This window comes from Symphalangus syndactylus, chromosome 23 (assembly GCF_028878055.3).
Source record: "Symphalangus syndactylus isolate Jambi chromosome 23, NHGRI_mSymSyn1-v2.1_pri, whole genome shotgun sequence".
Classification (NCBI taxonomy): domain Eukaryota; kingdom Metazoa; phylum Chordata; class Mammalia; order Primates; family Hylobatidae; genus Symphalangus; species Symphalangus syndactylus.
This window is the reverse complement of record NC_072445.2, coordinates 37250177-37263875: the sequence shown is the minus strand read 5'-3', so window position 1 is coordinate 37263875 and position 13699 is coordinate 37250177. Positions and strand designations below refer to the sequence as shown.

Genomic DNA, 13699 nt, shown 5'->3' with positions numbered 1-13699 from the left:
GACTCTTAATATATAGCTTTGGTTTTGTTTTCCCAACTCGACTGTCAGGTGCTTAAGGGCAAATTTTGAGCCGTGTTTCTCAGAGCTCTTATTAGCAATGATCCTTGAGCAGCTAATGAATGATTATTGATTGGAAGGGATGTTTTAATCTACCAAGGTAGGGACAGAGCTGGCAGGCACCAAGATCACTTCTACCTGCATGTTTTTATTCACATGCTCTTTTATAGATTCCTCAGGTTTCCCCAGAGTCCATGGGTGATCTTGGAGTATATATTATGGAACTAATTTCAATCACCAGGAAAGAAGTTGGCAAAGAGCCCTAGCTGAAAAAGTAACATTTTAGGGCCAGAAAATCACTAAGGTCGTAGAGGAAACCTATTCACTAGCTGGCCTCAGTGGGAAACAGAAAGGCAGGAGCTACTAACATTTCACAGTGGAATCCAGGTTAAACAATCACAAAGCGTGTGAACATGGGCAAACCACTTGACATCACTCGAGCCAGCAGAAAAATTGGATAAAAAGCAATCTTTGAAACGAGCTTCCCCAAACACTGCTTCTTTCTGCCAAAGCAAGCTTCTATTTTATTGGTGGCTCAGATTCCAAAGTTCACTTCCCAGGACTAACAGTTAAGTGCATATTTGGAGTTGCCATCAGCTGCCACCTCGTGGTCTACATTACAACTGCCTATCAATACTGAAGGTGGTTTAGAATTGTCATCTGTGTAGTTTAGAATTATCATCTATCTCATTTGACCAATTTTTAAATTTTTTTGGGGGGGGGATTGGGTCTCACAATGTATGGTTTCGAACTCCTGGGCTCAGGTGATCCTTCTACCTCAGCCTCCTGAGTAGCTGGGACTACAGGGGTGTGCCACGGTGCTCAGCTTCATGAGACCAGTGATTATTATTGAGTCTTGCTCTGTCACCTAGGCTGGAGTGCAGTGGCACAATCTCAGCTCACTGCAACCTCTACCTCCTGGACTCAAACGATCCTCCTGACTCAGCCTCCCAAGTAGCTGGAACTACAGGTGAGCACCACCATGCATGGATGATTTTTTTTTTTTTTTTGTGGAGACAGGGTTTCAGTATGTTACCCATGCAGGTCTTTAACTCCTGGACTCAAGTGATCCGCCTATCTTGCCCTCCCAAAGTGCTGGGATTAAAGGTGTGAACCACCATGCCAGGCCCCATTTAACCAATTATTGTCCATTTCTACACAATGCTTACCCCACAGTACTCCACAAATGATTCCCAAGTCCCCATACCCATAAGATGCACTTCCAATTAGCTACCAGCTTTTCTGGCTGAAAACATTACCTTGGGCCTGTCTTGAGCCACTGGTTGGTTCAGAGCTGGTATCTCAAATGCTTTAACCACCTCCATCCCAGTAACTTGTATTTACTGCAAGCAGATAGTCATGGTGACTGATCTGCAAGCCAAGGTTGGTGTCCTGCCCAGCAAAAGTCCGCAGGATTGTCTCAGCTCTCACTGGGCTATGCCAAGGTTCCCTTCTGGCATTGTGCCAGGTGTATGTTTGCAGTCCCTTTCCTGTACCCATGGTAAGATCACACTTGATTACCGGAAAACTGTATACACACCTCTAGTCCATTTAGTCATGCCAGAAGATGATAGATCACCACTTGGAGTCCAAGGAAAACTATAACTCTTATTCCTTCCTTAAAGGAACCTGGACGGCAAAGCTCCTACTGCCCAATATTTATCCCTATTAAGACATAAAAATGTTGGTCGGGCACGGTGGCTCACGCCTGTAATCCCAGCACTTTGGAAGGCCAAGGTGGGCGAATCACCTGAGGTCAGGAGTTCAAAACCAGCCTGACCAACATGGGGAAACCCCATCTGTACTAAAAATACAAAATTAGCCGGACGTGGTGGCAGATGCCTTTAATCCCAGCTACTTGGAAGGTTGAGGCAGAATTGCTTGAACCTGGGAGGTGGAGGTTGCGATGAGCTGAGATCACACCATTGCACTCCAGCCTGGGCAACAGAGCTAGACTTCATCCCCACCCCCACCCCCCAAAAAAAAAAAAATTTCAGATGACTTTCAAATGTTTTGGTCCTTTTTTGAGACAGGGGCAATCCTGCCTCAGGCTCCTGAGTAGCTGGGACTACAGGCGTTAGCCACTGTGAACAGCGGTTTTTGTGCATCGTTTTCTCCCTTGATTCTTGTCAACAAACACTGAGCCTTGAAGACTTAGATTAGTAATGTTGGCCTAAACACCATTCCTGTGCTTCTTCCCCATAAATTGAAGGATTCCTTGGTCGTTACCTTTCATCCTCCCTCCTCAGTACTTCTTATAGTTCCTGACAGCAGGCACAAATCACGACTCCAGGCCAACCAGCAACTTTCCCACCAGGCTGAGCTGAGGCAGCATGGCTGGTCTAGAGAAAGGACCCAGTTTTCCAACTGCAGCAAGCACCATATGGGACACCACTCTGCAGGGAGGCACTGGCTAGAGAAAGCAGGGCACACGCCAAAGACAAGTACAGCAGCAGCCGGTGTCACCCAGGACAATGACAACTCTCCAAACCAAGCCTGTACTGCCCCATTTACATTCTGACGCTTAAACTGTTTCTGTTCAGGCTGCACAATGCAAAAAAATGGACACAAGATTAAGGGTTTTTGGCTGTTAAGTTTTATTCAATGCAAAAGAATCCTCTCCAATTTTACTGAGGTGGCTGACCACGTCCACGACCAAATCCGCCTCTCTGTAAGAGAAAGCACATCACATCAGCATGAGCAGCACTCTGGTTTCATCTTTCGAGGTATTGCTAACTTTCAGGCCTCATTATAACTCCAGAGGCCCCCAAATGTAAACAGCTGGGAGAGAGCGGAGTACAGGCTATAAATCCCAGCACTGCCCCTTACTGGATGTGGGGCCATATCTAACATCTAGGCCCATTTCTTCATTGGTAAAGTGGGAGTATGGCCACTCACCCACAGTGTGTTCATACATACTCCTATGAAAGCATCCGGCACCAGGATTGGACCGTTTCTACTGTACATGCTTTTTACAAATGACATTATCTGAGAGCAATCGTGTGCTATGAGGACCTGCCACAGGACAAAAGTGATATGCCAGTACTATGCCTGGATTAACTAATCTCACAACTACATTGGTAGCTGTAATTATCACCTCTATTTTATAGATGGGGAAACTGAGGCAGAGGGGAACCTACCTAACATTACATCAACTGAAAAAAGAGGATTTGATTTCATACCATCTTGGTTCTTAAGCCCACCCACCTTCCAGTGTTTAGTTCAATGTCAAGCATTAATGAAACAGAAAATACTAGTAGGCCACATGTACTGATTTCTGAGACTCATTTCAGTAATTTATGTATTTACAAAAGTTTGCATGCTACAACTCAATGTAAAATTTGGAATCTGGAAAAAAGTGGGAGGAGGGAACTGGTTGTCAGGACCCACCCATACTATGTGACATCCCTACAACTTGCAGAGCAACCAGACTGAGGCCAGAACAAGTGATGGCTCATGGAAAACAAATAGGAAGATACTCACAAATTGGAATTCGGTTGCTGACCCAGCCCCAGCCTCGGCTTTCTTGTCGGCACCAGCTAGAATGTGAAACATTGATTTGGAATCATCATATGATCTAATCTACTACAGAACAAGGGAAGACAAATCACCGACTCCAATCTTGCAGGAAAAGCCACATACCACACCATTAAATATAAGCAAATTACACCAGTGGTGGAGAATACCTTCTGAGCCACCTTTGTCTCTCCTGGGGCACCCTTCTCAGCCTTCCTTATGTCACCCTTCAATACTCACAGCCCAAACTGTAAATCCTCCCAAAGGATTCCTACTTCCTATCACACTGACTGACTTACCCACTTCAGAGCATCATCTAGATAACAAAGGGAGTGTCATTACGAAGAACTAACATGTAAAGGGAAGGGCCCCCCTTAATTACCACCATGGGAGAAAAGCAGACAAGATGCTGCCTGGTCCTATATCCCAGTCACAGTTCAATTGGAGACGTGTGCGAAATTCACCAGTTTTCTTTTACTTATTTGAGACAGGGTCTTACTCTGTCACCCAAGGTCGAGTGCAGTGGTACGATCTCAGCTCACTACAACCTCTGCCTCATGGGCTCAAGCGATCCTCCCACCTCAGCTGGGACTACAGGCAGCTAATTTTTATATTTTTTTTGTTTGTTTGAGACTGAATTTCGCTCTTGTAGCCCAGGCTAGAGTGCAATGGCGCAATCTCGGCTCACTGCAACCTCCGCCTCCCAGGTTCAAGCAATTCTCCTGCCTCAGCCTCCCGAATAGCTGGGATTACAGGCATGTGCCACCATGCATGGCTAATTTTTTTGTATTTTTAGTAGAGATGGGGTTTCTTCATGTTGCTTTCTCCAGGCTGGTCTCAAACTCCCGACCTCAAGTGATCCGCCCGCCTCGGCCTCCCAAAGTGTTGGGATTACAGGCATGAGCCACCGCGCCAGCCCTAATTTTTATATTTTTTGTAGAGATGGGGTTCTGCCATGTTGCCCAGGCTGGTCTCAAACTCCTGAGCTCAAGTGATCTGCCTGCCTCAGCTTCCCTAAGTGCTGGAATTACAGGTGTGAGCCACTGCACCCAGGCAATTACAAAGACTTAAGAAAAAAAGAATGTAAAATATTTCACCAGTGTTTATACTGATTACATGTTAAATTAACACGTTTAGATATTTTTTAAACCAATTTTATTTACTTTTTTTTTTTTTTTTTTGAGACGAAGTCTCACTCTTGTCCGAGGCTGGAGTGCAATGGTGCAATCTCGGCTCACTGCAACCTCTGCCTCCTGGGTTCAAGCGATTCTCCTGCCTCATCCTCCCGAGTAGCTGGGACTACATGTACATACCACCACGCCTGGCTAATTTTGTATTTTAAGTAGAGACGGGGTTTCACCACGTTGGCCAGGCTGGTCTCAAACTCCTGACCTCAGGTGATTTGCCCGTCTCGGCCTCCCAAAGTGCTGGGATTACAGGAGTGGGCCACCGCACCCGGCCCTGATTTATTTGAGTTGGGGGGGGGGGTCTCACTCTGTCGCCCAGGCTGGAATGCAGCAACAAGATCATAGCTCGCCATATCTCAAACTCCTGGGCTCAAAACAATCCTCTCGCCTTGGCCTTCCAAGTAGCTGGGACTATAGGCACATACCACCATTGCCAACTCACTTTTACAAATACTTGATTAAATAAAAGACATTAGTACTCAAATAACCTGTTTCCACTTGCTTTTTCAAGTGTGGCTACCAGGAAATTTTGTATTAGATCTATGGCTCACATTGGGCACAATAGGGAGGAGGAAAGCAAATGCCAATAATGAATATGGTTTCAGTAATCGTTAAAAATTTTTTTTTTTGAGACAGGGTCTTGCTGTTGCCCAGGGTGGAATGCAGTGGCATGATCTCGGCTCACTGCAACCTCCGCCTCCCAGGTTCAAGCAATTCTCCTGCCTCAGCCTCCCGAGTAGCTGAGATTATTACAGGCAGGAACACACCACCACGCCTGGCTAATTTTTGTATTTTTAGTAGAGATGGGGTTTTACCATGCTGGCCAGGCTGGTCTTGAACTCCTGACCTCAAGTAATCCACCTGCTTCGGCCTCCCAAAGTGCTGGGATTACAGGCATGAGCCACTGTGCCTGGCCCATAATCGTTAAACTTCCAGTATCACCAACTTCCTCTGAACCAAGGGCTGGAGAAATTCATTCCTTCTACTATCCTGTATGGTACTCAGGTGAAGTGGTCACTTCTCCAAAAGATGACAGAAGGAAGCTAAGAGTGGTAGAAGTTAGTAAACTCTTCTTGTACACCTTGCTTTTGTATCACAATCAACAATGGGTGACTTTATCCGGGTGGGCGCGGTGGCTCACGTCTGTAATCCCAGCACTTTGGGAGGCTGAGGCGGGCGGATCACGAGGTCAGGAGATCCAGACCATCCTAGCTAACCCGGTGAAACGCCATCTCTACTAAAAATACAAAAAAAATTAGCCGGGCATGATGGCGGGCGCCTGTAGTCCCAGCTACTCGGGAGGCTGAGGCAGGAGAGTGGCGTGAACCCGGGAGGCAGAGCTTGCAGTGAGCTAAGATCTTGCCACTGCACTCCAGCCTGGGTGACAGGGCAACACTGTCTCAAAAACGAAACAAAATAAAAAAAAACAAGTTGAATCCTATTATTCCTTTGCAAAAATACTAACAAAGGCTCCACATTTTACCGAAGAGTTTTTTTTTTTTTTTTTGAGACAGAGTCTTGCTCTGTCACCCAGGCTGCAGTGACAACTTAAACGATTACTGAAACCATATTTGTTATTGGCATTTGCTTTCCTCCCCCATCCTTGTGCCCAATGTGAGCCATAGATCTAATACAATGGCATGATCTCGGCTCACTGCGGCCTCTGCCTCCCAGGTTCAAGCAATTCTCATGCCTCAGCCTCCTAAGTAGCTGGGACTACAGACGCCCACCACCACACGGCCCTAATTTTTGTATTTTTAGTAGAGACACGGTTTCGTCATGTTGGCCAGGCTGGTCTTGAACTCCTGACCTCAAGTAATCTGCCCACTTGGACCCCCCACCAAAGTGCTGGGATTACAGGCATGAGTCACTGAGCCCGGCCTGAGTTTTGTTTTTTAAAAAATCCCAACCTCCTCCTAATTCTCATCTATGAAATCACTGCATAAGGAAAGAAGCACAAAGGATTCCAGCTGTTCTGATGCTCTGCAGAGTGAAACCAAGAATCTTTCCTGGTCATTTTGTCATCATCAAGGGCTGAGCCCCACCCAGCCAGAGCCAGCTGTGAGAATCCAGACATTTTACGCCAACACCCCAATATAGGTGATGCATTTACTCACGTGGCACAGCACTCCGTCTGTAGGTATCTCTGTCAGCTTCCCCTCTTGTGAGTCTCGCAGGTCGCTCACCCTCCAGACCTATGTAAATCAAACCACACTGTGAACACAGGCCAATGTGAGAACTCTGTCCCTTAAAGCCAAGAAAACTGGCATTGCTCTCCTGTTGTCACTCAGCAACCACTTGGTTAAGATGGGTTAATGGGGACAGGAACTCCTTAAACCTACAATGTCAGCTAGAAATAATTATTTCTCCACAGAAACTTATTGACAATCTTGGCTGCAAATCTGCAAAAAAAAAAGAAAAGAAAAAAAAAAGGCTTCCATTTTGTTTCAACATAAAACCATGTTCCAATTATTGGACCAATCTAGGTATCTAGCTATTTCTATGAACATCTGAATAGCCAAACTTTTGAATCTGACCCACGTTAAGTGGAAAACTTAGTGTATGCAAACGGAAAAGGAAGCATTCTAAGCTGAAAGTCCCAACTCCAATATTAAGTACATAATCTAGGGATTACCAAGAATTGTTTAGTTCCTCTTGGGCTTCTTCACATACCTGTTAGGCTGTGGTATATATACTAAGGCAGTAATTTTATTATTTATTATCTTTTTTTGAGACGGAGTCTCACTCTGTCACCCAGGTTGGAGTGCGGTGGCACGATCTTGGCTCGCTGCAACCTCTGCCTCCTGGGTTCAAGCAGTTCTCTCACCTCAGCCTCACCAGTAGGTGGGATTACATGCACGTGCCACCACGCCCGGCTACGTTTTGTATTTTTAGTAGAAAGAGGGTTTCAACCTGTTGGCCAGGCTGGTCTCCAACTCCTGACCTCAAGTGACCCGCCCACCTTGGCCTTCCAAAGTGATGGGATTATAGGCGTGAGCCACCATGCCCAGGCTAATTTTTTTTTGGTTGGTATCTTTAGTAGAGACAGGTTTTCACCATGTTAGGCTGGTCTTGAACTCCTGGTCTCATATGATCCTCCCGCCTTGGCCTCCCAAAGTGCTGGGATTACAGGTGTGAGCCACCACACCCTAAGGCACAAACTTTAAGAGCTATCTTAAAAAAATTATCATAAATGGCCAGACGCAGTGGCTCACGCCTGTAATCCCAGCACTTTGGGAGGCCAAGGCAGGTGATCACTTCAGGACAGGAGTTCAAGAACAGCCTGGCCAACATGGTAAAACCCTGTCTCTACTAAAATTACAAAAATTAGCCGGGCTGGGTGGTGCATGCCGGTGATCCCAGCTACCAAGAAGCTGAGGCAGGAGAATCACTTGAACCCGGGAGGCAGAGGTTGCAGTAAACTGGGATTGCGCCACTGCACTCCAGCCTAGGTGACAGAATATAAACAAACAAACAAACAAACAAACACAATAAGTAACAGTTTAATCAAGTATTTTCTCTAGCCAGTTACCCTGGAACTTACCCGGAGTCCATATGATTAGAATATGAACTATGTCTCCTTTTTTTTTTGACACAGTGTCTTGCTTTGTTGGTCAGGCTGAGTGCAACTGCCACAATCACAGCTCACTGCAGCCTGGAGTTCCTGGGCTCAACCACAGGTGTGCACCACCATGCCTGGCTAATTTATTTTTTTGTAGACGGAGTCTCAGTATACTGCCTTAGCTGGTCTCAAACTCCTGGACTCAAGTAGTCTTCCTGCCTTGGCCTCCCAAAGTGCTGGGATTATAGGAATGAGTCACTGCACTCAGGCAGAATGAACTCCTTTTACAGCGGAAATAAATTAATCATGTAATGAGTGGCAAAAACAAATGTCAGGCCCAACTAAATCAGAATATATCAAGCACAGATAGGCACTGGTATTTTTTTCCCCCAGGAGATTCCAAGATGTACTAGACAACTTTTGCTAAAAAGACGTATTATGGGCTGGGCGCGGTGGCTAACGCCTGTAATCCCAGCACTTTGGAAGGCTGAGGTGGGTGGATCACCTGAGGTCAGGAGTTCGAGCCCAGCCTGGCCAACAGAGTGAAACCACATCTCCACTAAAAATACAAAAATTAGCTGGGCATAGCTCTGGGTGCCTATAATCCCAGTCTCGGGAGGCTGAGACAGAATTGACTTCCACTGAGGTGGAAGTTGCAGTAAGCTGAGATCGCACCACTGCACTCCAGCCTCGGCAACAGAGTGAGACTCTGTCTCAAAAAATTCTATCTACCTAATCACCAGAATCCCTTGGGGAGCTTTCATAACAAATTCCTGAGCTCCATAAAGTAACTCTCCAAGGGAACCTGGGCCCTCTGATGATCACGTTTAGGAATCTGCGCATTTTGTCACCTCAACCTATGCTCTCTGCAGCTCCTACAAACCTAGACAAAATACAGGCCAAGCACGGTGGCTTACCACTGCACTCCAGGCTGGGCAACAGGGCAAGACTTCGTCTCAAAAAAAAGAAAAAAAAAAAAAAAAGCAACTGTGAGCCAGCAATGATCTCAAGAATCAGAAGATAATTCTCCTCGCACCACACATGCGTGCATATCCTTTCACATCGTGGTATACACCATCCGTTCTCCACTCGTTTCTAATTTTTTTCTCCTGTTGGCAAGAAAACTACAACACTCTTGTTTCTTTCGAGGTGGTAAATGGCTTTCTTTGCTTTGGACTTCTCGGGAATAGTACAACGCACTCTGCTGGAAAAGTTACTCAATGTAACTTTACCACATGCGTCTGGATGTTTTATTTTTTTATTTATTTATTTTTTTGAGACGGAGTCTCACTCTGTCACCCAGGCTGGAGTGCAGTGGCGCAATCTCGGCTCACTGCAAGCTCCGCCTCCCGGGTTCAGGCTATTCTCCTGCCTCAGCCTCTCCGAGTAGCTGGGACTACAGGCGCCCGCCACCACGCCCGGCTAATTTTTTGTATTTTTTAGTAGAGACGGGGTTTCACTGTGGTCTCGATCTCCTGACCTCGTGATCCGCCCGCCTCGGCCTCCCAAAGTGCTGGGATTACAAGCCTGAGCCACCGCGCCTGGCCATGTGTCTGGATGTTTGTACAGGTGTGGGTGAAGAAAGTGACAGACTATCTGTGCTTAAGGCCATCTCATGGATGGCCTGAAGAACTGAGTCTAGTTCTATTCCAAGTCCCAAGCCACGGGACAAAGGTTTTAGCACTTGACCAAATACCTGCAGGCCAGAGCCCTCTAAAGCTGATATCAGCTAAGAATGCTTTTGTCCCTTACACAAAAGAAACTATCTTCAAATAGCTGAAGTCATTTGTTTGGGAAACATACCTTTAGGCCGAGGCCTGCCAGTCTCTGGACGGCTACGGCGTAGGGTGGCAGGCACAATCTCCGGGGGCAGATGAAGGTAATCACGGAGATACTGGATACCCTCATTGGTAAGGTACCAGTAGAAATGTCTCCAGGCAAACTGTTCCTTCACGTAGCCTCGGGACTTGAGAGACTGTAAGGCAGAAAACTACTGTTAAGTAGAAGCTTGGATCATCCTAGACAAATCTCCAGTCCCAGCCAGCCCTTCAAGTTAGCAAGCAGCCCCGGCAGTCCTGACCTCCCCTTTTGAACTTGCCTTGAACGTTAGGGGAAGATCCCTCCATCCCATCCCAGTCTTCCTCCTCACCCTCCTACCTGCATGGCCTTCATGACATGAAGGTTGGGCACATTCTTGTCTGCCAGCTCCGGGTGTTTAGGCATGTGGACATCCTTCTTGGCCACCATGACTCCCTCCTTAAAAAGGAGTTCATAAATGGCAATCCGGTTCTTCTTAGGCATCAACATCTGCAACAAGGAGACGACTGTCAAGAGCACTTCTGAGTAACGAGGCCGGGGCCCGGTAATCAAGTTCGTGATCCCAAAGTGACCCACACAAAACCGTGGACAACATGTCGGTGGGAAGACTCAACTCCACAAAACAGATTCGGCAGAGGCCAGCTCCGTCCGTCCCCACCCCCAAAAACAAATCAGGTGGAAAAGTTGCCAGTATGTTAAAACCAGGATAGTGGTGCACATTCGCGCCAAACTTCCTTAAGTTCTCATCAATTACAAAGGTCAATGGGTGGGGTGAGGAGCAGACCCTGTATTATCCGGAGCAGTTGCAGGCCATCAGGGACTGTACCCAGAGCGGAATCGCGCGGCTGTACCATAAGGTACGCAGGGAAAGCCCGGAAGGGTAAAGCCCCAGCTTCTTGAAGGCGGCAGACCCCAGAAGGGCTAAGGCCTTCGCACCCTCGGTTCCTACCTACCACTTCTCCCCCAAACTAGAACTCCAGTGCCAGGCAAGGAGGCAGTCAGGGGAGTCCTGTTCCCAAGGAAAAAGCGTGTCGGTGGGACACTGTCTCCCTAGTCTCACCTGGCAGGTCTCCGCCACGCATTGGCTTCATCCTCCCCCTCTCCCTCGGACAATCTTCGCCTACCAGCGGCCCCCTACCCCATAAAATAAGCCTCCAGCCCCTGTAACTACTCAGAAATCGGTGCTTGGGAAGTGGGAGAGAGGCCCCCTGCCCGCATTCTGGGGAGGAGCAGCCGCTAAGGCGGCAGGATAGCCTGGATGGGAGCCGATGGAACTCGAACTCCACAGAAACTCACCTCTGCGGCTGCAGGGTCCGGGGCCGGGGCTGGAAAGGAAGGAGCATGCGCGGTGCTGCGTCTCTTCCGGGCTGGCGTGGGCCCGCCCCCCGCCAGGACCCGCGCAGAGCCTGGGGTGGCCTCGGCGGTGCCTGAAGGACTGGAGAGTCTGACCGCACAGCTTGACCGCCTGAGGGACTCACACACACACTAGGAAACCGCCGCGGGGAACTTCTGAGCTTGCGTGCTCTATCAATACAGGGTCACTTATTTTGTGCCGTCGTTTTAGAAACGCCTTTTCTTTTTTTCCCGCCCAAAATTTATTATGCAAGTGATACATGCTCTTGGAGCAAGAAAAGAGAGAACATACAAATCAGATGACGATAAAAGACTAAAAACATAATCCCATCAACCAAAGAGAATCGCTATTAACATTGTGGTATACACTTTTCCAAACTCATATGCACTCACACAAGTAGACTTTTTTTTTAATAAAAAAACAGAGGCCGGGCGCAGTGGCTCACGCCTATAATCCCAGCACTTTGGGAGGCCGAGGCGGGCGGATCACAAGGTTAGGAGTTCGAGACCAGCCTGGCCAGTATGGTGACACCCTGTCTCTACTAAAAATACAAAAAAATTTAGCCGGCGTGGTGGCAGGTGCCTGTAGTCCCAGCTACTCGGGAGGCTGAGGCAGGAGAAGCGCTTGAACCCGGGAGGTGGAGGTTGCGGTGAGCCGAGATCGTGCCACTGCACTCCAGCCTGGGCGACAGAGCGAGACTCCTTCTCAAAAAAAAAAAAAAAAAAAAGACTAAATAGCCAGGTAAGGTGTGCTGTGAACCTGTAGTAGTCATAACTACTTAAGAGGCTGAGGTGGGACGATCGCTTGAGCCCAGGAGTTGGAGAGCAGCCTGGGCAACATAGCAAGACCTCCTCTCTAAAAAAAAAAAAAAAAAACTCCAAGAAAGTAAAACAAAACAAAACAAAAAAACAGACAAAAAGACTGAACAATAGATTTGACATACTGACACACTTGAAAAGTCAGTGAGATTAAAAGCAGAAATGAAAATGTACATACAGATATACACAATGTAGTCCAGAGACAGAAAGAGAATATTTGATTGATTTTTTGTTGTCTTTTTTTAATACAGGGTCTCCCTTTTTTGCCAAGGCTGGAGAGCAGTGGCGCAGTCATGACTCACTGCAGCCCCGACCTTCGGGGCTCAAGCCATCCTCCTGCCTCAGCCCCCAAGTAGCTTGGTCTACAGGTGCACACCACCACACCCAGCTAAAGAGATGGAATATTTGAAAGAAAGGATGAGACATGAGGGATAGAGTGAGAAAGTCTAATAGATGTCTAGGTGAAGTCTTATAAGAAAATAACAGAGAAAGGAAAGAAACACTGTCAGAGTATTTTCCAGAATTATTGGAAGACAATGTGAATCCTGAAAATCTGAGACAGGTCTGTTAATTTAGAAAGTTTATTTTGCCAAGGTTGAGGATGCACCCATGATTCAGCCTCAGGAGGTCCTGACGACATGTGCCCAACGTGGTCAGAGCACAGCTTGGTTTTATACGTTTTAGGAAGACATGAGACATCAATCAACATATGTAAAATGAACATTGGTTCGGTCCAGAAAGGTGAGATAACTCAAAGCAGGGAGGGGGCTTCCAGTTCACAGGTAGGTGAGAGACAAACGGTTGCATTCTTTTGAGTTTCTGATTAGCCTTTCCAAAGGAGACAATCAGATACGCATTTATCTCAGTGACCAGAGAGAGGACTTTGGTTTTGTTTGTTGTTTTGAGACAGAGTCTTACTCTGTCACCCAGCCTGGAGTGCAGTGGCACAATCTTGGCTCACTGCAAGCTCTGCCTCCAGGGTTCAAGCGATTCTTCTGCCTCAGCCTCCCTAGTAGCTGGGATTACAGGTATGCACCATCACACCTGGCTAATTTTTGTATTTTTAGTAGAGACGGAGTTTCACCATTTTGGCCAGGCTGGTCTCAAACTCCTGACTTTAGGTAATCCTCCCACCTTGGCCTCCCGAAATGCTAAGATTACAAACATAAGCCCTTGCACCTGACCAGAGGGATGACTTTGGGGAAGATCTTAAAAGCAGCCAGTAAGAAAAGACCAGTGTGACTGCCCACTTCCCAGCAGCAACGCTGGGATGCAGTCAACTGAAATATAGTCTCCCAGTTCTCTTCTCTTCCTAGAGCCATGGCGATCCTGCTGCAACATCAGACCATGTCACTTCCCTGCTTAAATCCCGCTAATGGCTCCCCAG

The 13699-nt window shown here is 47.2% G+C and overlaps 1 protein-coding gene across 2 annotated transcripts; it reads right to left on the bottom strand.

Annotated features, from left to right (window-relative positions):
• Nucleotides 1-2630: 2630 nt before the first annotated feature.
• Nucleotides 2631-11646, bottom strand: LOC129473232 (small ribosomal subunit protein eS10). Of its 2 annotated transcripts, none has more exons than XM_055263529.2 (6): nt 11437-11646; nt 10480-10629; nt 10126-10297; nt 6878-6955; nt 3541-3596; nt 2631-2726 (listed from the first exon to the last, which is right to left on the bottom strand). In XM_055263529.2, exons 2-6 carry the CDS (start codon nt 10627-10629, stop codon nt 2685-2687), a joined length of 498 nt encoding a protein of 165 aa, XP_055119504.1. In that variant the 5' UTR covers nt 11437-11646; the 3' UTR covers nt 2631-2684. The 2 variants fall into 2 exon arrangements, with proteins under 2 accessions (XP_055119504.1, XP_055119505.1); XM_055263530.2 differs by lacking the exon at nt 11437-11646 and adding an exon at nt 11201-11363.
• Nucleotides 11647-13699: the final 2053 nt, after the last annotated feature.

Coding starts and splice junctions, on each gene's coding strand:
- LOC129473232 (XM_055263529.2), bottom strand. CDS start 10,629: ATGTTGATGCCTAAGAAGAACCGGATTGCCATTTATGAACTCCTTTTT. Junction 6,956..10,125: donor TGGCAGGCCTCGGCCTAAAG/GTATGTTTCCCA, acceptor TGATTTACATAG/GTCTGGAGGGTGAGCGACCT. Junction 2,727..3,540: donor CAGCAACCGAATTCCAATTT/GTGAGTATCTTC, acceptor TTTCTCTTACAG/AGAGGCGGATTTGGTCGTGG.